Source organism: Adiantum capillus-veneris, chromosome 14, assembly GCF_014529385.1.
Source record: "Adiantum capillus-veneris isolate H3 chromosome 14, ASM1452938v2, whole genome shotgun sequence".
Lineage (NCBI taxonomy): Eukaryota > Viridiplantae > Streptophyta > Polypodiopsida > Polypodiales > Pteridaceae > Adiantum > Adiantum capillus-veneris.
This window is the reverse complement of record NC_140944.1, coordinates 68,603,361-68,628,804: the sequence shown is the minus strand read 5'-3', so window position 1 is coordinate 68,628,804 and position 25,444 is coordinate 68,603,361. Positions and strand designations below refer to the sequence as shown.

Genomic DNA, 25,444 nt, shown 5'->3' with positions numbered 1-25,444 from the left:
CAGCCGTGCCAAAATGACCCTGTGGCACCCCAAACTGGCCTTGGTTGCTCTAAAAACCTTGCTGCATGCAAATGCTATCATACATGGGGCTTGGCATCATGCCTTTCATACCCCCAAACATTGTTCTTGGCATGTACGACCGATTTCCAAGCGCATAATTGGCATACTTTGGAACACAGATCCACCCCCGAAATACCTAGGATGTACCGTGGGTGGTGGAAAAACTTGATGCATTGCCTAGTAACCAGTTCCCTGTCCATTAAAGACAGCATGCGGGCTCTGAAAGGTGGCGGACTGAACTGGCATAGCGTGTGGAATAGGCGTCCTAACCACCTGTTCAAGGACATGAGGAACCTGTTTTGGAGCCCCTGACTCCGCAACATGCGAGTGTTCCCTATCCTACTGAGACGCATGAAGTAATTGGGCTTGAGTCTCAACAAGCTCTATTTGCAGTGTAGGTTGCCTATTTTACCGTGGCACTGGTGGCGCTTGCAAGAACTCCATAAACCTTGGGTTCTGCACCAGTTGTGAAAACACATTCACCGCGGCAACTAACTGAGTCCTGAACGCATCATCCTCAAGTTGCCCAGTCATAAAGCCATGTACAGGAGGAACATTCATATCAACAGGAGGTATAGACAATCGTGGCCGTGAACTCTCGCCAATCTCGAACACCATAAGAATTTCCTGTTTGTTCTTCGAAGAGGAACCCTCTTCCATAATGCCTTTCCCTTTGTTGGCCATAGTGAAATCCCGCATTCCTGTACTCTGTGTCTTTACCCAAAACAACCGAGGCTCACTTCTTGAGGAAAAAGTGATTCTGTCCCGGCAACGGAACCATGAAACCGGCCCGTAGGGCGGTAGACTTTGGCTTTCACCCGAAATTCTTTACTTTAGTCACACGCAGAGCGCACTTTGGAAAGGTAACCTGCGACAGGAATCAACACTTTAAACACACACGGCTCGGAAGCTAGAATGCTCCGAGCAGACACCGACAACCTGTAGGCCCCAAAATTGACGTCCCTTTTCGTATTTCTTTATACTATTAACAGAGGGAATAAAACCTGTGATTTCCTACGAGCTGTCCCGCATAATCCGGGCTGAAAACCACCTGTTCTGGCCTGATTTCAGCAGCATAACTGTACTAGGACGCTTCACAAACAGTATCCCCACGCAATAGGTGACTTTCCCGATGCATACGGACACCTGGCGAGAATCTGCAGCACGCTGAATTCTCTGTTTTTTGCCCCGAAAATGCGCCAAATCACCTCTATAATGGTCCCCTCGTGTCCCCGGACCTCTTGGGGGTATTAGGGACCGTTCAGGGTCGGAACCCTAAACTTGCAAAAATACACAGCAGGCAGTATTTCCCTGTTTTTGGCTCCGTTTCGCGAGCTGGCCGCATCTGTAGCAAGTCCTCGAGGTCCCGCACTTGTAGGGCTACTTGCCCTTTGAATCGGACGAGATTTCTCATGTGAAACCTCTCCGAATTCACCTGTACCTGCGGAGGATTAGCAACTAGCTAATCCAGTACCTGTGCAAGAGGCTCTTGCCTCGGCAATCGCGCATGAACCCACACAACTGTACATAGGTCAAATGAAAAGCCCTCTCGTGGGGCATCACATAACTGCACGGAGGGGGGAGAGAGAGCAGTGAATGCTATGCAAGGCTTCAGTTCTTGCACTCACTGTACGTAGAGGGTAGGCAAGCACACAGTAGCGTTACCTACAACAATCCACCATACGGCTGAAAAATGCAGTCCACGTTTTGTTTTAATGCTTCTCTCTCTCTTAAGTTGGAAAAATGCCCAAAAATGTGCCAAGTGGCACTCATGCATTAATTCCCCGTTTGGACCTTCTGGTCTAAAAATATCTCAACCGGTTGCTTAGTTGACTTAGTGGCAGAGTAATGAAATGTTCCTCTTGTCATTCCGGAGCTAATGACGTGAACAAATTTCATGGCCCAAAATAGCAGTTTCCTAAATTTTAGGAGATGCTTCCATTGGACTCTCATTGGTCATCTGACCATCTTTCACCATTGGGACCACAACCATTAATGTAATGTAGCCGAGTTCTCGAGTTCTCGGGTGATTTTTTGTGGGTGACCCCACCTTGGCACGCCTTTATTGAGTTCACTTCCTAGCATCCACCAACTTGCTAAGTGCGACGGGGGGACCTACATGATCTTGAACTGAGCCTAGACATCCTTTTACTATACGAGTTCCAGTGCCGACCAACTTCCCTTCTGCGGGTGAAACTATTGTTCACATTGACCATACAATGTCCGACCATTTGCAACTTCAAAAAGAGGGTCTCAAAAATAAAACAAAAATCATTGGAAAGAAACCAACAACTAAAGTTAGCAGTTGCCACGTCCTCGTGAATAGTTAACAGGTGCCACGTCCTCGTGACAGCAAACCTCCCCATCTTCGACATAGACTAGCAGTACCCGTCGTCGACATCATTGTCTTCGACATAGAACCTCAGTACCTCAGTACTCTGTACCCAACATCAATATTCATTAGCATCAGCATCTCAACATTTAGTCATTGTATCAGCATTGTGCAAGAATAAAGAAAGTACTTGCTCTGGCAACAGAGTGTCACGTGACACATCCAACCCTATGTGTCCGTGGACAAGCTACAACAACCAGGGTTCAGCTCAGTCAAGTCAGTCTAGAATAGGAAGTGATCTGACACTTTTGTGGTCTGTTTGTAGACCGTGCATGTCCAGACACGTGGATTAGATGCATATCCTCCGGTTGCACACAACATGATCATCAACATTACCATCAGAATCCATCAGGAGCAGTTTCCAATGCATAAAACCTATTTTCCCTATTTTTGACATTTTTCACTTATTTATTAAGTGACTTTTGTTGGGAACTAGGTAGGGCAATTTTGCTAATGAAATATATAAGCAACCTAGCACTAGCACTATCTGACAGAGGAGGAGAAAGGGCATCAGGCAATTTATTGCAGCAGGCTTCTCTCTCCCACTCTCAACAAGAACAAGGACCCCCCTCAGCTTGGCGTTTTCAGCAAAGGAATCCAGCGATTTCAGCCCTGCCTTGGCGTTTCTCAGCAGCCACTTTGCCTTGCCAGCAGTCCCATTCATTAGCCTTGCGAGACTCGGGAATTTCAGCGTTTTCAAGATCTGCTGTCCCAGCGTTTACTGCACCAGCATTTCAGCCAGCGGCATAGCATTTTTCAGCAGTACTTCGGCACCATCAGGGCAGGGTTTCTGCAGCAGTGATTTAGCGCTTACGAGATCAGCAGAAATTCAGCAAAGGTTAGCATTTTTGCATCAGCTGCTGTGCAGCGTTTTCAAGCCTTCAAGCCATAAGAAACAGCGTTTTCAGCCATAGGAAGCAGCGTTTTTTTCAACCATCAAGTTAGCAGATCAGCCCGAACTTGGTGCAACAGTTACCAATTCGAAGCATTCAGTTTTCAGCGCGTCGTCGTCGCATTGTCGCCATCGACATCGTCAGCGACATAGAGTCAGAATTCAGCAGATAAAGATTTGCAGATTTCAGCCCTTAGCGTTTTCAGATTTCAGGCCGTCTCGTCGTCGTGCTCATCGTCGGCAAGTCCACACATTGTAGAGATTTGTGCAATCAATTGTAGACCGCTCTCGCCATAGAGAGTGGGGCCTTCGGAGGAGGGTTTGACAACTTCTCGGTGTTGTATTCTCTTCTCTCTCTATCTCTCAGTCTCAGCACCTTCACGCACACTGTCTATTCACTTTGTTTGTGATCACTTGCACTCTCTCATTAAAGAACGGAAGGCTCTCCCTTCCCTAAGAAAAAGGAACCTTGAGCACAGTTCGGAGCACTCATCTTGAGCAAAGTTCAACATTCATTCTGTTGCACCTTACACAGAGCAAGGGGGCCCTTGAGGGTTGGGACCCGACATCCCTGCGTCGTCTCTTTTCTCTCTTTCTTTCAGTTCAGTTTAGTTCTTTCAAGTGAAGTAAAGTGTCCCTTGTGTTTGTGTGCGTTGTACTAGATCCAAGCAATTCCTTATTCTCTTCCGCTGCACTTGACACATCAGTACCTTCGAAACCGTAGTACCATAGTATCCCGCAATACCCTTAGTAGTACCGAGCATCAGTAGCATCAATACCTATTAGCATCAGCATCTCAACATTTAGTCATTGTATCAGCATTGTGCAAGAATAAAGAAAGTACTTGCTCTGGCAACAGAGCAAGTGGGCCCTTGAGGGTATGGGGCCCAACATTCGGTGTCGTCTCCTCTCTCTCTCTCTCTCTCTTCATTCAGTTCAATTTAGTTCTTTCAAGTGAAGTAAAGTGTCCCTTGTGTTTGTGCAGAGTACTAGATCCGAGCTAAACCCTTTAACACTTCCGTTGCACTTGACATTGGTTTCAGAGCTCTGTGCGTGCTTCGACTTCGCGAACTCAAGGGAAGAACCATCAAGAACCCCAAGTACACCAAGAACCCAAGAAACACCAAGAACCCAAGCAGAACCAAGAACCCAAAGAACCTCTCCAAGTTTTTTTTCCTGAATGAATCTTCGAGTCTCGATCTAGGACTAACTAGCTCCCGTCTTCATCGCTATGTCTTTGAAGGAAGGTCGACATTGGATACACGAAAATTCAGACCTTAGTACCAAGATCTACTTGCCTCCTATGCGGATATGGAAAGAGTTGGAGACAGGATCTCTAACCCTCTTCTGCATTCACATTCGTATATAGCGTGCATCCACTTCCATCAACAAGCAACCCTTGGAAATACCTTTGAGCACCCTTACCTTTCAACTTCACCTGCAATGTTTTCACGACAAGACTATTTAGTGGTCGTACTTGCTCATAAGGCAGAGTCAACATCAAGGCTGGTATTCCGCGACAGTAGCAAGGTTGCCTAGCAACTCGTATGGTCGGTGTTTACATCGCAGCAGTACCTACATCCGCAGTATCCACTAGTTTGGAGGAGTTTTTGTCACAAGGCGTGCACCACGTGCCGATAGAAAAGAAGAGACTGAACAGACTTTTAGCACTTCAATAACAACTGAAGTGAGAGAGAGAGAGACGACACGCGGACAGAGTGGCGGAATTCCACCCTAGAGAGTATTGGCCCCAAACCTTGACGCCCCTTTCGGTATTTCTTTATATCGCATCAACTCAGTACACGCCAGCACTCCAGACTTTGCACCTTCTCCAGGAAGCATGCCTCAGAATGAGCCCTAGCCTCATATTTAAAGGCCCTTGGCCTGAAAAGCAGTTACAGTGAAAAGCTTCAAACTCAAAAGCAACTGGCCCAAAAGCTGGCGCTCAAAAGCTGCGAGCGTGATTTACGAAAATCCGTACAACTGCCACGTCAGCATTGTCAGCGCATTTTGCAGAAATGTGCCACGTCAACACTGTTAGCAGAAAATCCGGGCTATCCTTTCAACTGCTACATCATCAGTTTCTGCGCTAGTCTTTTGTGTGTGTGTGTGAGGGTCCATCTTTATTTTAATTCTTTGGTCACTTGGGCCCCATCGGACGGGGTCCCAGAAGTTGGTAGGACTTCTTCTTCTGCTGTTGCTTGTTCTTCTTAGGGTTTAGGCCCCTCGACCGTGATCTGAAGGTTGGCTCTGTTCTTCAGTGACTTGACACGTCAGCAGTTTGTGACAATTTTCATTGGTTTATGCATCCACAAGCATCAAAAGCATTCAACATCAGAAGTATAGATAAAAGTTCGGCAGTCGTGTCTCACCTTTAACAGGGGGGATGTCACGGGCGCACTGCACTTGTGCTACGTGGACAAGCTACTGCTACAGTCTAGCGTCAGTCTTAGTTAGCTTAGGATCTAGCCTGGCATTTTGTGAGCCTCTAGAAGGACGTGCCGTCATACAGGATCAGGCAGGTCATAGTTGCATACCCTCACTTGCACAATTAAGTTACTTAAGCATATAGGCATATGAACAGTCACTCAAGTCATTTATTAATAAGTGACTTTGACATGAAATTTATTAAAAGTAGGGTATGGCAAATGGCTAAAGAACCTACAAAAGAAACCCTATGGGCAGTAGAAGGCAGAGGAGCAATAGAAGAGCCTCTCAGTAGTACGAGCGCTTGGGCAACCATCAACCTGCGTTTTCTCTAGCAGCCATCAGCATTTTCAGCCCTATGATCGCCATCAGATTTCAGCCCTCAACGTTTTCAGCATAGCCTCGTCGCGGTTGCAAGCCTTGCCACATTACCACCAGCATTTTCAGATTTCAGCCATAGCGTCAGCATCTGCGTCGTCGTCAACATTGTCATCGTCATCGACATCGACACAATAAGCCAACACCTAGTACCCCTTGTGTTCTGGCTTGGCTCCTGCCTAGCTCATCATAAGGACTTTCAGTACCCATTAGTACCTCAATACCCCTCAACACCTTAGTACCCATCAGTACCTCGTCGTCGTCGTCGTCGTCGTCGTTGACATAGAACCCATCAGTACCTCGTCGTCGTCGTTGTCGTCATCGTCGTCGACATAGAACCCATCAGTACCTCGTCGTCATCATCGTCGACACATAACCCATCAGTACCTCAACACCCGTCAGTGCCCCGTAGTACCTAAGTATCCATCAATACCTCAGCGCCCCGTAGTACCCCTCAGTACCCATCGGTACCTCAGCCCCCCACAATACCCCTCATTACCCATCAGTACCTTCAGTACCTGAGTATCCCGTAGTACCCTCAGTAGTACCCATCATCAATAGCATCAGTACCCATTAGCATCAACATCTCAACATTTAGTCATTGTATTAGCATTGTGCAAGAATAAAGAAAGTACTTGCTCTGGCAACCAAGCAAGGGGGCCCTTGAGGGTTTGGGACCTCTCTCTCTCTCTCTCTCTCTCTTTCGTGCGTTTAGTTCAGTTCTTTCAAGTGAAATAAAGTGTCCCTTGTGTTTGGTGGGAATACTAGATCCGAGCTAAATCTGGTGCACTTGACATGGATGAAAGTACGGAGCTCTACAGAGTGTGGGGCAAAGTACGAGATTAGGAAGCCCTCATTTCTTTGATGGAGGAGCCAAGGCCAACTTCATCTCCTCTAAATTGGTGGCTCGACTTGGAATCACGCCTGAGGAAATGGGACCACCGGCCGAGGTAGTTCTAGTGGCATGATCTTAGAGGTGTTTCTAGATGGTATCCAACATTAGAGATTGGGACATAGAAGAGGATCCAACTTGCTGTTGAAAAGAAGAGAAAAAAAGTCCTCACTCCCTAACACCTATCCCTAAGAGAAACTAGGACCGACTTGACGAATCCAGAGAGCTGCCGTAACTCTAACATCCCCTCTCAGCTCCTTGAAAGGAAGATGTACCAGGAAGCTGGAGTGAGCAATCTGCAACTGTAAAGAGAGGGTTTTGTGGATGTGGATATCTGCAACAAGACTCTGAGGTCAAACTATACGTGGCCACTATACCATGCAACCACTACCTTCAAAAGACATCCGAGAAGTAAAATGCTGTCCGTTGAAAGTAAATCTAGCTCTAAAAAGAATCTTCTCAACTTGACCGACTCATAAGTTGCACAACCAGCATTTGTGGAAGGTATTGTTGCTGACCACTCTAAGAGAATGCATCAAAACTGAGGGTAAAGGGCCAAGGCATAAACTACTGGTATTCGGATCATTTCCCAACCCTCAAGTGCTCCACCCTCGAGGAAAAAGTCGGAAACGTGCACCTTTGGTCACATACCACATGCTAGAATCTCCAAGCTGCTACGGGAGTCCAAAGAATGCAGACAATCGAGGCGACTGAGAAATTAACTGCCCGATGACGAAGAACCAAGAAACTGCACCAACCACCATATAGTATGGTGAACTGTAAACCGTATCTGAAGGAACTGCAAATTGTATATGAAGGAACTCTGAACTGTATTTGAAGGAACTTCATCGGAACTGAGAGTGACAACTACTACTGATCTTCATTTGTTTGGAACACATCTCGAGAGAGTATCACTCCACTTTTAGAGTGAATTGGGAACAAACATCCAACAAAAACGAACAGACATCAGTACTGAGATCGCAGCTAATAGGCAAGATCTAGAGACCCTGCACCCAAGCTTTGCAAGAGAAGAACAAGGTGCTATAGAAAGCCACCGAATAGAGTGTCAATCTTGTTTGCTGCACACGGAACCTAGAACTGAAAGGAAGTAGTCTGCGCAAACTAACTCCCAAGTTGACTCCACATCCCCCTCTGAAGGGAGAACACCCGGAGCATGGATAATTGATTAGTTCTCCAATAGTCTCTACCTGTGTAATTGGATCACCCGAGGTAGGTGAATTTTGAAGGAAAATATATTTATGGAACTTGGAACCAACTCTGGGAAAACTGAGAAGACTGTCTCCCCACTGTGAGAATGCTTGAGCTAAGTGCGACTGGTTCCTAGTCCTAGAAGGACCACTGTCTGCTTGTACAAAGCAACATGCGAGTCTAAGGATAAGAAAGTAACTGTCACACCACAATTTGAAAGACGAAGCGACCGCTGACGTGGCTCAAGAAAACATCCGCCAAGATACTAACTGCATTGTAGGCTAAAGCACACCATCCAAAGCCACAAGAACTGGGCAGGGAAACCAAGGACTAGAAGACACCTTGCATGGTACTCCGTCGAATGGAGCATTGGTAGTCGGCTGAAGATAATAACTTGAAAAGCCCCCTCTGATAGAGAAGTATCCTCAAAAGTACGCTCTATGGTAACAACTGACTCAACTCCATGTCGAAACAAAGCAAACATTGTCACTAAAAGCTCTAGAGCTAAAGCTGGGAGCTCCCCTCAAGATAGGAAGTCCCTTTCTTGCTCAATCGTGGGAAAAGAGAATAAGTACCACCAAAAAAGAAATTTGAGACAACCTGGAGTAAAACTGCTTTCTCTATTATTAAATAGCAAACCTAAATTTCAAGGAACTCGAGACCCAAAGAGGATCACACCATTGCTAAGAATCGGAAAACCTGAAAGGTCGTCACCTAAGGATCATGTTTGCCAAAGAAGCCATTGGGGTCCAAGAGGACCTAGCTACTAAAGCCAACTCCCTAAGATCAAACCAAATGTCTGCCACTCCTTTGCATTTGCCAAGGTCAAACGTGTAGGTACAATCCAATACAATATGCCAAACTCCAAACAGACTCAGAAGAGCACCTATACTCCCACTGTTGTAACTTACTTCCTTAAAACCTTCACTAAAAAACTGTCCTTACTACTTGTGTTGGAAGAGAATATTTCCACCATTGAACTGTGCAATCAATATCCAAATGCACAACATGACACCAATACTCAAGAGTAAGAGTAAGGGAACTGCCTAGGGGAACTAGAAGATGCCCACGAAGATTGGAATGGGCTGCCCCAAGGTTGGAGCTCTTTAAGTAGAAGTACGGGAGAAGCTTCCAAATGTTGCTGACTGCGGAAGTAGGAACTAGGTGTCCCCACCAATTGCCGACACTACGTGCAAACTTGTCATCCAAGGGATCTTGACAAATCTGTTGTCGATCATCAAGACGACTGCCCGGAAGAGATCGCAAACTTGTCCCACAAATGGTATTGACAAGGTTAAAAAAAGGGCATAGGAATGACCAAATCTGTAGGGCCATGCTACCATCGGTGAAGAGAGAACTTGGAGATAGGAGTAGTCCACACTCCAACCGAACCTCTTCGAATTGTTGCCATTGTTGGCTAAGCATCTGGCACCACATGCTTCACCTCTAAACTTCATCCATCGAAGTTGGATGATCATACAAGAAGTGGTTCTAGAGATGGAAGAATCCCCCTCTCCTGTCAAAGCTAACTCAACACCTGCATTTGATCTGCTACATACCGGATAAACAAGAGTCTACTAAAGTTGGAACTAAAACTTCCATCCTTGGATGGAAAAAAATATGGCAAATTGAAATTGCCATACTATCAAACCCTTTTCTCCTTGATGTCTCCAAACTTTTGACTTTACAACATTGTATACGAAGCTGAATTTGGAGGACCTTAAATTCAGAGTCAAGTCTCTTATTTCAAAAGTTCTTGCATACAAGTTTGAGAAAGATAGGTATAAGGCATTTCTAGTAGAGAAGTTAGCCTTGAATTTTGACTTTTGATGGTTAAAAAATAAGAATGTAGATGTAGTCAAAGGAAGAAAGAGATTCACCAAGATTGTAGATGACATTGACATCATATCTTGGCTAGATTTTCTTTTGGATAATTCATATTTAAGCGTCGGTGACTCTCTTTTCAAGCAAACAATTGGTATCCCTATGGGCACCCATTCCTTGCCAATTCTATCGTTTTACTTATGAGGTAGATGAAATTTTTGTTGCCGACGTTCCCTCTTTTCAAAATTTTATGTACTTGGATTTGAGTTCTGTAGGTGGAGGAATTTATCCTAAAGAGTTTTGTGAATCTAACTGTACCTCAAATAGTGATTGTTGTGCCTTTTTAAACCTTAAGATTTTTCAAACTCCCGTGGGATTGGAAGTAGATATCTATGATACACGCCTTGATCTGGAATGTGCCAATCTAATTATCATCCGCATGCCTCACATTTCCTCGAACATTTCTCTTTTAGCTAAATATAGTGTCATTTGCTCACAACCATCTAGATTTTTTCGTTTTTGTTTTAGTAAATCTGCTTTTGTTGTTCAATCGTGCCATCTTATTTCTTTACTCGTTGAGAAAGGATACTCATTCAAAAGAATCATGAAAAATGTTCACTCATTTTTGCATCGTAGTAAGTTTATTTTCAAAGTTTCTTCCTTTGGAATGTTCAAGATATCAATAGTCTGGGAAGCTTAAAACCCCACTTATTGTTTGACTTAGTAACGCACTATTTTGATGTTTAGATCTTCAGTGCTTCTAGTATCTTTGCTCTTGCTTGACAAATGCTAGCCTTTATCATGGTTGCCCATCATCACGTCAGGAGGGTTAAAAGAACTAGGTTTGTTAGTTTCATAGAGTACGTTCAAAGCATGAATGACCTCTTTACGTGCACCTACTCTTGGACATAGATGATGTGAGTAGGAATGTCATAGCTGTTGTCCACATGATAAAGGTGATAACCTTATTCTTCTTATCCTGGATTCATCTAGGTATATATTTTATTCTGCTTGTTTGGACAGGCAGTGAAGTTGAGGTGTTAAGTTTGGATCTTTGTACATCTTTGGTTATTTTCAGCCTCTTTTCTTTGTAGGTTCGTAGTAGTATTCATTTCTAGTATGTAAGCTTACATTAGGATTTATTAGAAGTTGTTGTGTGGAGTTTGATTTCTAGGATTAAGTTGTTGAGATGCCTTTAGTCAAGTAAGCTGCTTCAACTTATTTTGCTTATGCCTTTTGTAAAAACATGTTCAAGTGAATAATGGTTTGTTTTATCTAGTTTTGTTCAGTAGCAAATAAAGTGATTTAGTTTTTTTCCCCTTGTTTTCTTGTGTCCCTTGCTTTTATAGTTTTGTGAGTGTTTTATCCCCTCTTTCAAGTCGTAAGTTCAGACTATTTTGACCTTATGAAGGTATATATATATATATATATATATATATATTATTGAGGTTTTTTAACCCTTCAATAAATGATTACTACAAATATATAGAGATTTTTGGCCAAGCCAATAACTCCATAATACTTGAGTCTTCAATAGAGGATTGCTATGAGTAGTATTAATATACTTATCAACAATTATCTTAATGAGGGTAGTGGCCCGAATGATTGTACATATCCCACAATTAAGCTAATTGAGAGATCAGTAAGAAAACACGCTCAAGCAATAAAGTATGCTTTGATACCATATTAGATTAGTAGCCAAAGCATCTTCCTTTATGTGGAACATGTCATTTTAGTTCGTTCCACTTTTTGCTTGTGCTCATTCTCATATAGTAGGATAAAAGTTGCTCTAGGTATGTGAGCTCAAGTCACGAATCACATTCAAGCAAGCAGCTTGAAGCTACTTCTGATGTCAATAAGTGAAAATGCTTGCTATAACTTCGAATTATCTAGTTGTTTGTGGTTTCTAATTAGTTTATTATCGCCCTTTTGTATATCATTTATTTTTGTCATTTTTATAATCAAAATCGCTCAAGAATGTGTTTCCAAGGACATTCCTTTTTATGTGTTGGTCTGATGGGTTTTCACAATATTTGTCCATGTCATTGGTGTGTGTTTTGGTTTGGGGATTTTCAGGTAGTTGTGAATGGGGCTTGCACTCCTCTAGGAAAGGCTGCAATATCTGCGATCACCAAAGCCAGAGGCATGGAGATTGGAGGGGCAATAGATACTTTTCATGCTGGAATGGACGCTGGAGAGGTTCTGTATTGAGTGAAAGTTCAAGGATAATTTTTTTGCATCTGGTATTCTTGTCCTTTGAAATCATGGGCTTCTCCCCAGGTAGCTGGTCTAGATGAACCCTTGGAGCTTCCCATTTCCAGTGATCTTGTTATGGTATTAGGTTCATTGTCTCAGGTGCACGCTTGATGTCATTATATGCAACTTGTTGTTTTAAGCTTAATTCCACATTCCTGTTTAATTTGTAAATACGTGGAGATAAGTCAGCAGACTTGTTCTGAGAAGATTAGCCTAGGCTAAATCAAGGTGCTCCTTCTTATTTGTTACTGATTTTTTGTATCAAACTTGATTTGTTTTTCTGTTCACAGGGGTCATCTAGAGGCGTCATGGTTGATTTTTCTGCATCGTCAAACATCCTTGAAAATGTTAGACAGGTCTGGCTCTCTGAACATAAACATGGAAATATTGATATTGCAATTTGGTTTTGTTCTGCCTGTACCTTGCTTCTCCAAACTTGAAATTGACCTTATTTGGCTAAGGTCATCTTGGTCCAATGCAGGCTACTGCATTTGGACTAAGGAGTGTGGTGGCCGTTGAAAACATTGATATGGAGAAAGTTGCAGCCCTTTCAAGCTTCTGCTCGAAGGCCAACATGGTGAGCTGTGGTGAGATATTTCTGTTCCTACAGTTGTCAATGGGCTGATTGAGGCCTTCAAAGTGAACAAACAGACTATGATGAAAATTTTTGAGAGGTGACTGAACTCACTCAGTATTATTGAGAACCAAGTCCTGCTCCCAAACCTTGGTCATGCTACATTTCTTAACTTGCAACTTTGGCAATGGTCACATTTAAAGGGGGAAGTTAAGGTGTTAATTCAAAGGTTTACAACCCCTTTTCTCTTAAACGTCTGTACCATTTGCTGCATTACTCTATGGGTGGGGTGGAGAGAACCTTCTACCATTTAACATACATTATCAGCTGATGGAGTCAGCTTTCACACATGTTGCAGTTAGCAGTGCACATCAACTTGCTCTTTCTTTGTTCTGTGCGACCAAACTTTCACAGATGACAGGTTTACCTGTCGCTATGCCCCTCCATAGTGGTCCATTCCTCCATTCAGTGTGCATGCCGCCTTGATTTACACATACCCTTCTATTCCATCATAACACGGGACTTGATACAGCACCTTGATTTACACATACCCTCCTTGATGAATTCCATAATAACCGGCTGAAGCCCCTGAACAGGGGTATAACATTGCACGGAGTTGATACAGCACCAAACCGAAACAATTTCAATTCAAATCAAGCATTTGCAGGGAGATAGAGAGTCTGAGTACCTCTCTGAGATGCATTGACCTTCGACGTAGGTGCCCCTGATGGTTTTTTTTCTTCTTGATTGGTAACCCAAACAAGTTTGAGTGGCTCTCTGTACTCGGACAACTATAGATCTATTACAAACTGGGATGCTAGCTCACTTTTATGGCCTTGACATTATCAAAAGCAACTTGCCCAAAAGCAAGTAAATTGCACTATGAGCATGCTAAAAGTTATCCAGGTTGGTATGGGAAAAGCATCTACAAGGGCAGGATGTACATCGGCATACTACCATGGCAGCGGTTGTATGCTGCCTGCCATGTGTCAATTTTGTGACATACCTTCCATTAAAGAAGAGGAATTGTTCCTGATTACACCTGTGAAAAAAGAAATAGCAGTAAACGTTGGCTAAAACCTTCTCTACATCCTGTTCATGCTGTTCCCAAGATGTTGAGAAAATAAGAATGTCATCAAGGTAAATGAACACACATATACCAATCATGTCATCAAAACGACCAACCATGAGACTTATTGAGAGCGGACCGTGCACTTAGCGGCCGGCCAATCGACGTGAGGTGGGAAAAAGCAACCTTGGTGTGAGCGCAAGGTCGCCAAGGGGTGCGCCCGCGGAAAAGAGTAGAACTTGGGTGAAGAGAAGATCCTTCTCAAACACGGTTTGCAAGCGAAAGAGAACCCCAAGAACCAAGACCCGCAAGAACCCAAGTTCCTCGTGAACTTAAGAACCCAAGACCACAAGAACCCACGACTTCAGAATGGTCATCACTCGAAGCGGAGTGGATACTTCGCTTGGAGGTGATGAGCATGAGAGAGGTGAAGAATTTTCCCCACGAGGAGGTTTTTCTGACCCTTCCCCATCTACGACAAGGATTGCACTAACTCCTATGGAGGCTTTCGACAAGAGGATGATGGACAAGCCATCGAGCGTAAGTACCAAGAAAGAATGGCAGCCATAGTGCGTGAGAGCGAGCAAGCACGCTTGGAAGCCAAAGCAAGAGAAGCCAAATTTGATCGAGAGAACAAAGCAAGAGAAGCCGAATTTGATCGAGAGAACAAAGCAAGAGAAGCAAAATTTGATCGCGAGAACAAAGAAAGAGAAGCAAGATTTGTTCGCGAGAACAAAGCAAGCATGCAAGAACTCATGCAAGAGTTCTTGCGACTCTTTTCTCAAGTTCAGACACAGATGCAACAGAATTGGGAAAAGGAGACTCTCTCAGTCTCTTCTTCTGCAAAGCATGATACACAGGATTTGCATGATTGTGTGAAGCATGATGATGATTTGAATGATGATGATAAGCATGATGCTTTGAATGATATTGATAAGCATGATGATTTGATTGACAATGATGAGCATGATGAATTGCATGACAATGACAAGCATGATGATTTGCATGATCAAGATGTGATTCCTCACAAGCATGATGAGTTGCATGAAGATGATGTGATTGTTCACAAGGATGATGTGTTAGTGGATGCTTTTTTTAGCGAAACTAACCTCGTTGTAGATTCGATCATTCACGAAGAATCGATCTTGGCTTTGAGTCGAGGTCCATAGATCCCCCACAAGAAGATTCGATAGATCCCGAAGAAGCGATCTTGGCTCTCGAGCCTAGGTCCAAAGAACCCTCACAGGAAGTATTATGTGTTCCATAGTTACATGGGACGGCGGGTCGGGGACGGGAACGGGGACGGGACGGCAAAAGTTAGGTAACGGGGACGAGGGTCAGGACGGCAAAAAAAAAAAAAGGAGTTTTTTTGGCATTTTTTGACCTATACACATGCCACATACATAGAGTATCACTTTGACCACAAATTTACACTAAATAGACCAAAGAACATGAGTCATATAGACGCAAATGTGCTAATAAAACATCGAGAAATGAGGACCCAAAGGGTGGCTTTTATAGCCATTGGGGTGCTTTGAAGTTCAAACATATGGCTATTGGAGAGAAACTAGCCTCTAGAAATGATCAGGTTTTCAAATTTAAAAAAAAGTCCCCTCCCGTCCCCCTGCCGTCCCCGGGACGTTTTGCCTGCGTTCCCACTTGGCAGCTCTTTTCCCGTCCGTCCCCACCCGTCCCCACCCGTCCCGGAAATGGGCGTCCCCCGTCCCTAGGGTCCGTCCCCTCCGTCCCTTGTTACTATGATGTGTTCGCATGATTGATACGCACGCATTGTTTGAATGTTTCATTCGTGATCGTTTCCTGTATTTTAGTCAGCACCGTTATGCGATCCCTTTTCCTAGACATGACATATTGTATGTTGAGCACGTTTCTCTCATGGATGAGCACGAATGTATGCGGATGGTTCATGAAAAGCTGAAAAGTATGCATTCAAGGAAGTCACATTCCATGTCTCTTCCTTGGCATGACACAGTTGTAGAAAGAGCACATGAAAGTATGAGCACGAAGCATGGGCATTTCCGTTGTGAATTGCCACAGTTGATTGCTCTAGATCATAAGAGAAAGATTTGATCTCATTGTTTGCGTGTGTGTGGTGAACGGGTTAGCACTCCGTCTCTTTGTTCATCTACATTGCATGCACAGTCTTTTAGGAAGACAAGATTTTTTCCACTCACTTTACATGGAATGGGTATGTTCATGTTTTTGTGTTGGAAGTGGTTTCAGGATTTTCAGCCGTGGAGATTCTTGAAGAAGAAAGAAGCAGGACTCTCGACGAAGTTGAAGCATGGAAGAAGCTACAGAAGACTTTGTGTTGCTTTCGGCGCGGCCCAAAGAAGCAAGCGTTGTAGACTTTTATGAAGTTCAAGTACCGCACGACCCACACATCAGAGTGGGTCGGCGAAGAGTCCCTTCCAAGATTCCGGATGCTATTGGCGATTGCACTCGACGCCATACAGTTCGGTACCAGTACCTCACTTTGAAAAGGAGGGGATGTCATGTGACACATCCAACCCTATGTGTCCGTGGACAAACTACAGCATGATCAGGGTTCAGTCAGTCTAGTCAGTCTAGATTAGAAGTGATCTGGCACTTTTGTGAGTCTATTCGTAGACCGTGCATGCCCAGTCACTTAGCATAGATGCATATCCTCTGGTTGCACACAACATGATCATCAGGATTCCCTTCAGAATCCATCAGATTCAGTCAGGGGAATTTTCCAGTGCATTTAGCCTATTTTCCCTATTTTTGGTATTTTTACTTATTATTTTTAAGTGACTTTCCAACAAAAGTAGGTAGGGCAATTTTGCTAAGTTAATATATAAGCAAACCCAAGTTAGCACTTTCTGGCAGAAGAGGCAACAGGAGCTCCCGCTCAACAGGCCCCTTCTCAGCAAGAACCCCATCAGATCCCTGGCGTTTTGTGTTTTCTTCACCGCCAAGACCTCACATAGCCTAGCGTTTTGGATCGCCGTCACCTCCTCGCTATTCCCTGGCGTTTTTAGCCCTGAACATCGCTGGCAACCCCAGATCACCTCAGCGTTTACTAACGCTACAACAGACGCCCAGCGTTTTTGGTTTTCAGCCACAATTGCAGCAGAGTAGCAGCGTTTTCAACAAGCAGCAGAAGCAGAAGCAGAAGATTCAGCCCTAAATGATTGTAGAAGATAGTCGTTTTCAGCCCACAAAAACGCAGCCAAAACAGTCATTTTCAGCCACCGAAACAGCCCAAAGATTAGCAGATTTTCAGCAGATAGAAGACCACAGATTCCAGCCCTAAAGTCGTCGTCGTCATCACCGTCGTCGTCACCGGCATAGTTTTAGATTGCGTCAGTCCATTGCATCGTCATTGTACCACTTTGTGCAATCATAAGTAGACCACTTTCGCCGACGAGAGTGGGGCCTTCGGAGGAGGGTTTTACAGCGTCTCTGGTGTCGTATCTCTCTTCTCTCTCTATCTCTCAGTCTCATATACTTGCACGCATAGTGTTCATTCACTTTGTTTGTGATCATAGCACTTTCCATTAAGAACGGAAGGCTCTACCTTCCATAAGAACTAAAAGGAACCCTTGAGCACAGTTCGGAGCACTCATCTTGAGCAAAGCGCAAACAATCATTCCGCTGCACCTAACATGATGGTACCCACTCTTGAGATTGACTTTGCTGAAAACCTTAGCCCCATTGAGCCTATCTAGGATATACTCAATGTAAGGCATAGGAAACTTGTTCTTGCTTGTCATCTTGTTGAGTGCCTTGTAATCTACACACAAATGAGAAGAGCCATCTTTCTTGCGGACAAACAAAATAGGAGCAACAAATGAACTTACACTAGGTCGTAAGAATCTCCTGGCCACCAGCTTGGTTAGTTGCCGCTCTAACTTCTCTTCTTGAGATTTGTTCTAGCGGTAGGGAGCCTTGCTAACGGGCTGCGCTCCTTCCATGAGTTCAATGCAATGACCCTCCGGACGCTCGGGAGGGAGATGGTGGAAGATCATCGTGCAAGAATACTTCTTAGATAAACCTGAGTACTGCTCTGTGGTCTTGAGGTCCTTAGCGAGGGAGTGGCATAAATGAATGCCGCTTGAGATCCCTTTTGAAGCTCACGCTTAGTCTCCACATGAGAGATTAGTGACCACGGAGAGGCACCCTCTTGAGAGAGTGAGTGTATTATCTTTCCAATTAACAAGTGGATCAAGTTCACGAAATCACTTAATTCCTAGAATCACGTCACGTTTAGAGACAGGAGAGGCAACAAACTAGTGGCGAAAAGATACGGTTTGAACAGAGATTTGCACATAAGGACATTCATGCGTGATTGAAGAGTCCATGCTTGGAGAAAATCTAGAAATTGCAAAGGGAGTCGTTGGAATAGCTTCTAAGCGTGCCCTTTTCACAAGAGAATCACGAATCACATCATGCATACTATGTGAATCAAACAAGATCTGTCACGTGAAACATCCAACCCTGTGTGTCCGTGGACAAGGTACAACATAACAAGGGTTCCGTTAGTCTAGATTAGAAGTGATTTGGCTCTTTTGTGAGTCTATTCGTAGACCGTGCATGCCCAGTCACTTAGTGTAGATGCATATCCTCTAGTTGCACACAACATTATTATAAGCATTCCCATCAGAATCCATCAGAATGAATCAAGGGAATTTTCCAGTGATTTTAGCCTATTTTCCCTATTTTTGACATTTTTCACTTATTAATTTAAGTGACTTTTGTTGGAAATTGAGTAGGGCAAATTGGGTAAGTTAATATATAAGCAAACCCAAGTTAGCACTAAATGGCAGAAGAGGCAACAGGAGCCAAGCTCAACAGGCAACTTCTCAAGCAAGACCTTGGCGGTTCTTCCCTCCAAGCAAAGACATCATTGCCTAGCTTCATCCCTAGCGTTTTCAGCAGGAGATCATCGCCCTCATCTGCATCAGCCTAGCGTTTTCATCATGAAGACCTTCACCGCAAGAAGTCCCAGAACCTAGCGTTTCCAAATGGCAGCTCTAGCGTTTTGAACACCAGATCGCCCCCCCGCCTTTCTGGCTGGCGTTTTTCAGCAGTAAGGCAACATCGAACCAGCGTTTTTAGCCATCTTTAGCAGCGATTTTCAGCCCTAAAACCTGCAGATTTTCAGCGACAAGATCATCAGAAAGCAGCCTCAAAACCAGCGTTTTTGGACAGCAGATAAAAGATTGCAGATTTCAGCCCTTAGGTCGGTGTCGTCGTCCCCGTCGTCATCATCGACATAGCCTAGACCTGCATCAGTCACATGCATTCAGTTTGTACTAGTTTGTGCAATCATAAGTAGACCACTCTCGCCGACGAGAGTGGGGCCTTCGGAGGAGGGTTTTACAACGTCTCTGGTGTCGTATCTCTCTTCTCTCTCTCTATCTCTCAGTCTCATTCACTTGCTCGCACAGTGTCCATTCACTTTGTTTGTGATCATAGCACTTTCTCATTAAGAACGGAAGGCTCCATTCACTTTGTTTGTGATCATAGCACTTTCTCATTAAGAATGGAAGGCTCTCCCTTCCATAAGAACAAAAGGAACCTTGAGCACAGTTTGGAGCACTCATCTTGAGCAAAGCGCAAACATTCATTCCGCTGCACCTTACAAGATCACAATGCGTTGTCCATTTGCATGACCATAAGACTTAACAAGAGACTCATTAGGATGATTATCGGAAACTAACAGAAGATGTGGGTTCTTTCTTTATGCACGTGACAATACCTTAGGTGCTCCAAAGAACCAAATCATTTGACTACTAGGAACCCAATCTTGTTGGTCTGCCGCTGACGAATGAGTGGATTGTGTCTCCTTTGTGCCAGTCCAGCAGACTCAACTACTGAAACTGCCTAGACTTTTGGAATGGTAGGCTCCAAATCAAAAGCCTCAAGGTAAAGATCTAACAATTGAGGATAATCTGCCAACTCATTCTCCTCCAACCACTTGGCATTCAAAGACACATGGACATTATTGGGATCATACCTCTGTGGTGATCGGTTTTTTATATTTGATCTTGAGGTTGTGCCCTTGAGATATTTATTTTAATAGAAGATTTTCTCTTTAGGGAAAAAAATAAACATAGGATGCATAGCTAGGCAGATATCTGGCTCAGTTTGGGCAGCCTATAGGGTGCAGCCTTAGGCAGATAAGGCTCAGTTTGGGCAGCTCATAGGATGAAGCGATAGGCAGACATGTGGCCTGAATAGTGCAGCACATAGGCCTGAAGGAGAGCAACAACCAGCATTTATGTGCCTCAGATTGGGGAAGCAAGTAGACAAAAGGGAGCTGCAACATTCCGCAGCATTGTGGCAGCTGGCTCAATTTCGGTAGCACATGGGCTTCATGTTGAGATGTTATAAGCTGAAGATGCTCCTACCTGCAGATGGTTGTGACACATGCCCTATTTGGTCAGATTTCCTTCAATACAACACCAGATTGGAAAAGCTTCATGGCAGTTATTGGTAGCTTTAGGGTAACTTCGAGTGATGCTACATGCGTGCTCATGTTGTTTCTTAACAATTTCCTAGCAGCTTAAAGGAAGATTCTAAGCAACCTTCCTTGAAAGGTTAGGCAGCTCCTAGGGAGCTCCCCACTATTGCAGGTTATGAGGCTTCTTTGCACCTTCCTCCACCTCCTTGAAGCAACTTCCTGGAAGATTCCTCCAGCTCCATGGGGCAATGTGCAATATCCTGGAACGTTTCTCCACACTCGTTGTGGCAACTTCATGGAAGGTAGCTCCACCTCCTTAAGGTAACTTCATGGGCAGTCCACATGGGTAGTACCACATGGACAGTGCTACATGGGCGGTGCCACATGGGCCATCCACATAGACAGTGCCACATAACGATGTCACATGGTGGTGCCACATGGGTAGTTTACATGGACATTGCCACATAAAGATGCCACGTGGTGGTGCCACCTAGGCTATGCCACATGGACAGTGCCACATGACAGTGCACAGGGGTGGGCAATGCCATATCGAGATGGGCAGTGCCACATGGACAATGCCACATGGGTGGTCCACATGAGCAGTGCCACATGGTAGTCCACATGTGCAGTATCACATGAGCACCTACAAGGCCCTTTTCCCAGAATGCATAGCCTTGAATACCAAATTATATTTCTTTTGGTACTGCCAAAATGTTTATCTCACAGATGGTGGCATCGAGTGAAGACATATTGGCAACTTGCACCTTTGACAGGGATAGCCAGATTGTGGGGACCTCATCACTATTGCATTTCCTTCGTCAATCCACAAAAACCCCTAATTTTTGCAGCTTAAATACAGTCGAAGATTGGTTCCAGACAATCAGAAAACATAACAAAGATTGGCGGTTTTCTCAGCAGTAGTTCAAGAAAGCCCGGTTTCTCTTGAAGGCTTGATTGTCAAAAATAAGGTCTTCAAATTCTGATTGGGTTTTTATTGTGCTAGACATTCTCATTGGCTTTTAGCAATTACTTGAACTTGATTGGTACAAGAGTGTATGATAGGCATTCTTATGTTTGAAGAGCACATTTGGTAAATCACTTCTTTGTGGAAAATGTGTGAATAGTGTCTATTTGTTGTAAGCAAATCTATAATTCTGAATGTAGACCTATTTTTCTCTTGAGTAGGGCTGCTTGGTAGCTCCCACGCTTTCCATTGCATCTGTGCTTCTTCAGCAGGCTGCAGCTTCAGCAGCTTTTTATTACAAAAGTGTGGAAATTGTAGAAGCTCGACAAAACTCCAGCGTAAGAGCTGCCTTTGAAAGATGGTTGTTTTGGGTTCTAATCCAGATGACAGTTTCTCTTGGCTTAGAAACTGTTCTGAATTATGAGCAAATTGGTGCAGCAATTGGTACTAATAGATGAAGGTACAGGAGTTTCCTTCGCGTGAAGCTGCAGTGCTTGCTGAAAGCATTTCCGATTTAGGACAACGATACAACGCCAAAGATGATTCAACAGATGCTCCAGTTATGGCTCCTGCTTTTTTTAAATTGTTATTTTACTTATGAAGGTCATAGGTAAACAGAAGGGTTGTTTTGAACCTTGTGGTCATTCTTGCAAAAGTCTACACTTTCTATGCAAGTTCTTGGCCATAATTGGGCATTCTCAATTGGAAATGCCTGCAGATGATTATATTTGTGTCGGCATGTTTTTCAAAAGTTTCAAGAAAGGGTCTAATCGTTGACAATCAAAAGGAACTGCATAGCTGCTTGTGTACTTAAGGCTGGTCTCTTTGGGCAGCTCAGGCAAGAGGCGCAATTGTGGGTGATGGTGTACGGATACACAGCCTATCACTTCCAGGAATTGTTTCGAGAACATCAATACATTTTTCAGGACCAGGAGAAGTATATTAGCTTCTATAAACTCAAGCTTTTGTTCATGAAGATAATTTCGGAATTTTGTTGGGTCTCTAAGACTAGTCAATATGCAGGTTCTCTCCTTTCAGCATGATATGAATGATGTGCAGGCATGCATGCCTGGCCTCTTGATAGCGATTCGTCGAGTACTGAAACTCGAGGTAACCATACGTTAATGTGACATATTATAAAATTTGGCCAGTTTTGACTTGTGCTCACAAGAAACTGCATGTTTAGAAAATTAACAGTTGTGGGTGTTTGTAGTCTCTGGTATATGGCCTAGAAAAGGTTCTCTGAAGGATCTGAACAGCAAAAAAAGAGATTATCACCCTCATCATAAAGATGTGCAGCTCTAGAATATATGCTTACAGCTGCAAGCATAATTGGTGCCATCCTCATAATATGTATCCTTTGGTAATCAGTTTTGATATAACGAAATTTCGTGACTCGGTTTTTGGTCGAATGGTGTGACAGATGAGTGGGTTGGTGGTGCATCTCCATATATGTTCATAATCTTGTGAATGTGCATCACATAATGCTTAAAATCCATTGAGCTGCATGTCTAAATCAAGGTTCTGCCTAGCAACAGGAGCCGGAATCTATTCTTGGTATGCATCTTATGAGAATGAGTTGACCATTCTTAAACCATTTCTGCAGGCCTCACAGTATTTTATTTATGTCTTGGAAAGCTAGCCTTGTTCCTGCCTTTTAGTTTCTTTGGAAGGAGCAGAAACAAATGCTCTTTGAGCATAGTCACCACTTGAAACAAAAACAGCCGAAACGGAAATGGAGAAACCGGTGTTTTGGAGTTTCAACCAAGACCAAAACGGTCGAGAAACTGTTTTTTTGTATAAAATAAAAAAATCAATTTGACCCCATGTCCAGCACATGATGCACACACAGAGCCACACAAAATGCACTAAGTATCATCATAAGCCACAAGAACTTAATGTAGCACTAAGGGTGCATTGTTGGCAACCTTAGACAGAGTGCTTAGGCAGACCAAGTGAAGGCAGAGAAACACAGATCCGAAAAGTAATGCACTTCTAACAAAACGAAACATGATTCCATGATTAAAAGAGGGGCACATGATTTCAGCCTAATTGTACTGCGTTTTTCTTAACAAAGAGTATTTGTTAGATATCTGTAGAAGCTGGAGGATGAACCGCTAGTCTGTCAAAGTGAGCTATCAGTTTGGAGATGCGAAGCAGCAGCTTGTTTCCCTGCCGTTTAAGTACTTCCCCAGCAGCAGCAGCAGTAAGATGAAGGCATATGTTGTGAGGCAAGGTCATACAAAAGAGCTGCTGTTTGTATAATGGACCAGCTAATCCAATGCTATTTAGATATTGTTGTGCGCGGCTCAAAGCAACTCGCTGTCGACACTGCCATCGATTTAGTTCGCAAGAGAGACGATGGCACTGCCTTTCTATTGAGAGAGAGAGAGAGAGAGAGAGAGAGAGAGAGAGAGAGAGAGAGAGAGAGAGAGGTTTGTCCAGTTATGAGGGGTTTGTTGTTAAAGAGAGGTCATCCGGGGTTTGTCCAGTATGAGGAGTTTGTTGCTAGAGAGAAGGTCATCCGGGGTTTGTCCAGTTATGAGGGGGTTGTTAGTGCCGAGGTTGAGGGCTCAACCCCTTGCTTGTGCAACTGGAATAACATCGTATACCCTGTATACATATTGACTTGTCCACGGTATTGGATATGTGGGGTCCTATTGAGAGAGAGAGACATCTCAAAGAAATAGACCCAGCACATGCTTGCTATTTTTATGTCCCCCATACACGGGCTCTGAAAAGCTCCGCATAGTCATAACCTCTCTCTTCCAAGGCAGAACATACTGAAATTTTGAACCAGTACAACTTATGCGTGATAAATAGTGCTGCCTTCTGAAAGATGCTATCTTGTTATGGTGCCATCTAGTGGCATGATTGCACCCAAGAGACTCTCAATTGATGAACTTAAAATGGGCCTCTAGAGCCAAAAAAGGATCTAATATGCATAACTATCTTTGAAAAGTTGGGTTGGCTTTGAAGCCCATGGTGTTGAACCATGGGTTGTATGATGTGCACAGAAGGGTGTGCGTGCCATGGGCCTTGTATGCAGAACATGTCATTTTTGTGCTAGATAATTAGAACAAAGAATGTGGATAATTAAATGTGTTTATATTCCACACAAAATAGAGGTTGAATAAGGGATTTTTTCTCCCATACAGCTCGCAAACCTCGTTAACTAATGAGAAAAAACCGTGTAGGGGAGGTTAACTCGTGTCATTGATGCCAAGGAAACTCATTAGTTCATTAGTTGTGAATCATGTTAAAAGCAGAGCTTATAAGAACAAGTTAAGGCTATGATGGATAGTGTAAAGAGGCATTATGATGAGGATTAATTGCAACACACTTAATCAAAGCATGCACCAAAAGAGAGTATAGACACAAAATAAACTTTTGATCTAAGTAAGTGAGTACATGATTGTATTTTTAAATATTCCTAGAGTAGGTAGTACAAAGGTGTAATACAAGTGTGTACGAGTTCAAAATCACCAGCAAATGACTCTTTAAAATCATGGATGGACCCTAAATGTGTGTGAGATGATTATTGCTCCACATGCACGATAGTCACGTGACTTCTTGTGAACTAGGCTCCATGTAGAGAAGCTAAGATACACAACACAAACCATATGTCAAAGCCCACATAACCTTACAATCCTCCCCTTAGTATTTGAGCTATATCAAGTGATGCAATGACAACACACTTCAATATAGGAGCAAAATAAACATCCCAAACTAAGAGACAAAACATCCCTAATTTGAGGGACTAATACGTGCATTTATAATGTAAGAGACGAACTGAAAAGACCTCCCTTCAAGCAATGTATACATGATCGAGACTGAGTAAGAGACAAACTGAAAATACCTCCCCTTAAGTAATGTATACAGGACGAGACCAAGTGAAATCAAAGTAATCCCCAACATGAGTAAATTGTAAGGGGTAAAGGCAAAATGAAAAGCTAGAGAATGTCATAGTCAAAAGATACATGATTGTTGTTACCAAGCAGGAGACAAACTGAAAATACCTCCCTCAAGTGATGTATACATGATTGAGACCAAATGAAA

The 25,444-nt window shown here is 43.6% G+C and overlaps 1 protein-coding gene across 3 annotated transcripts in view; it reads left to right on the top strand.

Annotated features, from left to right (window-relative positions):
• Positions 1 to 23,767, top strand: part of CRR1 (Dihydrodipicolinate reductase, bacterial/plant) — a 47,583-nt gene extending 23,816 nt beyond the window's left edge. For 2 of the 3 annotated variants that reach the window (XM_086528714.1, XM_086528716.1), the window contains 10 exons: positions 12,151 to 12,273; positions 12,355 to 12,429; positions 12,621 to 12,686; positions 12,812 to 12,907; positions 21,607 to 21,723; positions 21,852 to 21,944; positions 22,224 to 22,322; positions 22,409 to 22,495; positions 22,599 to 22,738; positions 23,475 to 23,767. In XM_086528714.1, the coding sequence (XP_086384840.1) occupies positions 12,151 to 12,273; positions 12,355 to 12,429; positions 12,621 to 12,686; positions 12,812 to 12,907; positions 21,607 to 21,723; positions 21,852 to 21,944; positions 22,224 to 22,322; positions 22,409 to 22,495; positions 22,599 to 22,631 (789 nt within the window). In that variant the 3' untranslated portion in view covers positions 22,632 to 22,738; positions 23,475 to 23,767. Of the gene's footprint in view, positions 1 to 12,150; positions 12,274 to 12,354; positions 12,430 to 12,620; positions 12,687 to 12,811; positions 12,908 to 21,606; positions 21,724 to 21,851; positions 21,945 to 22,218; positions 22,323 to 22,408; positions 22,496 to 22,598; positions 22,739 to 23,474 lie in introns of those variants that run through there. The other variant, XM_086528715.1, reaches the window with a different exon arrangement.
• Positions 23,768 to 25,444: the final 1,677 nt, after the last annotated feature.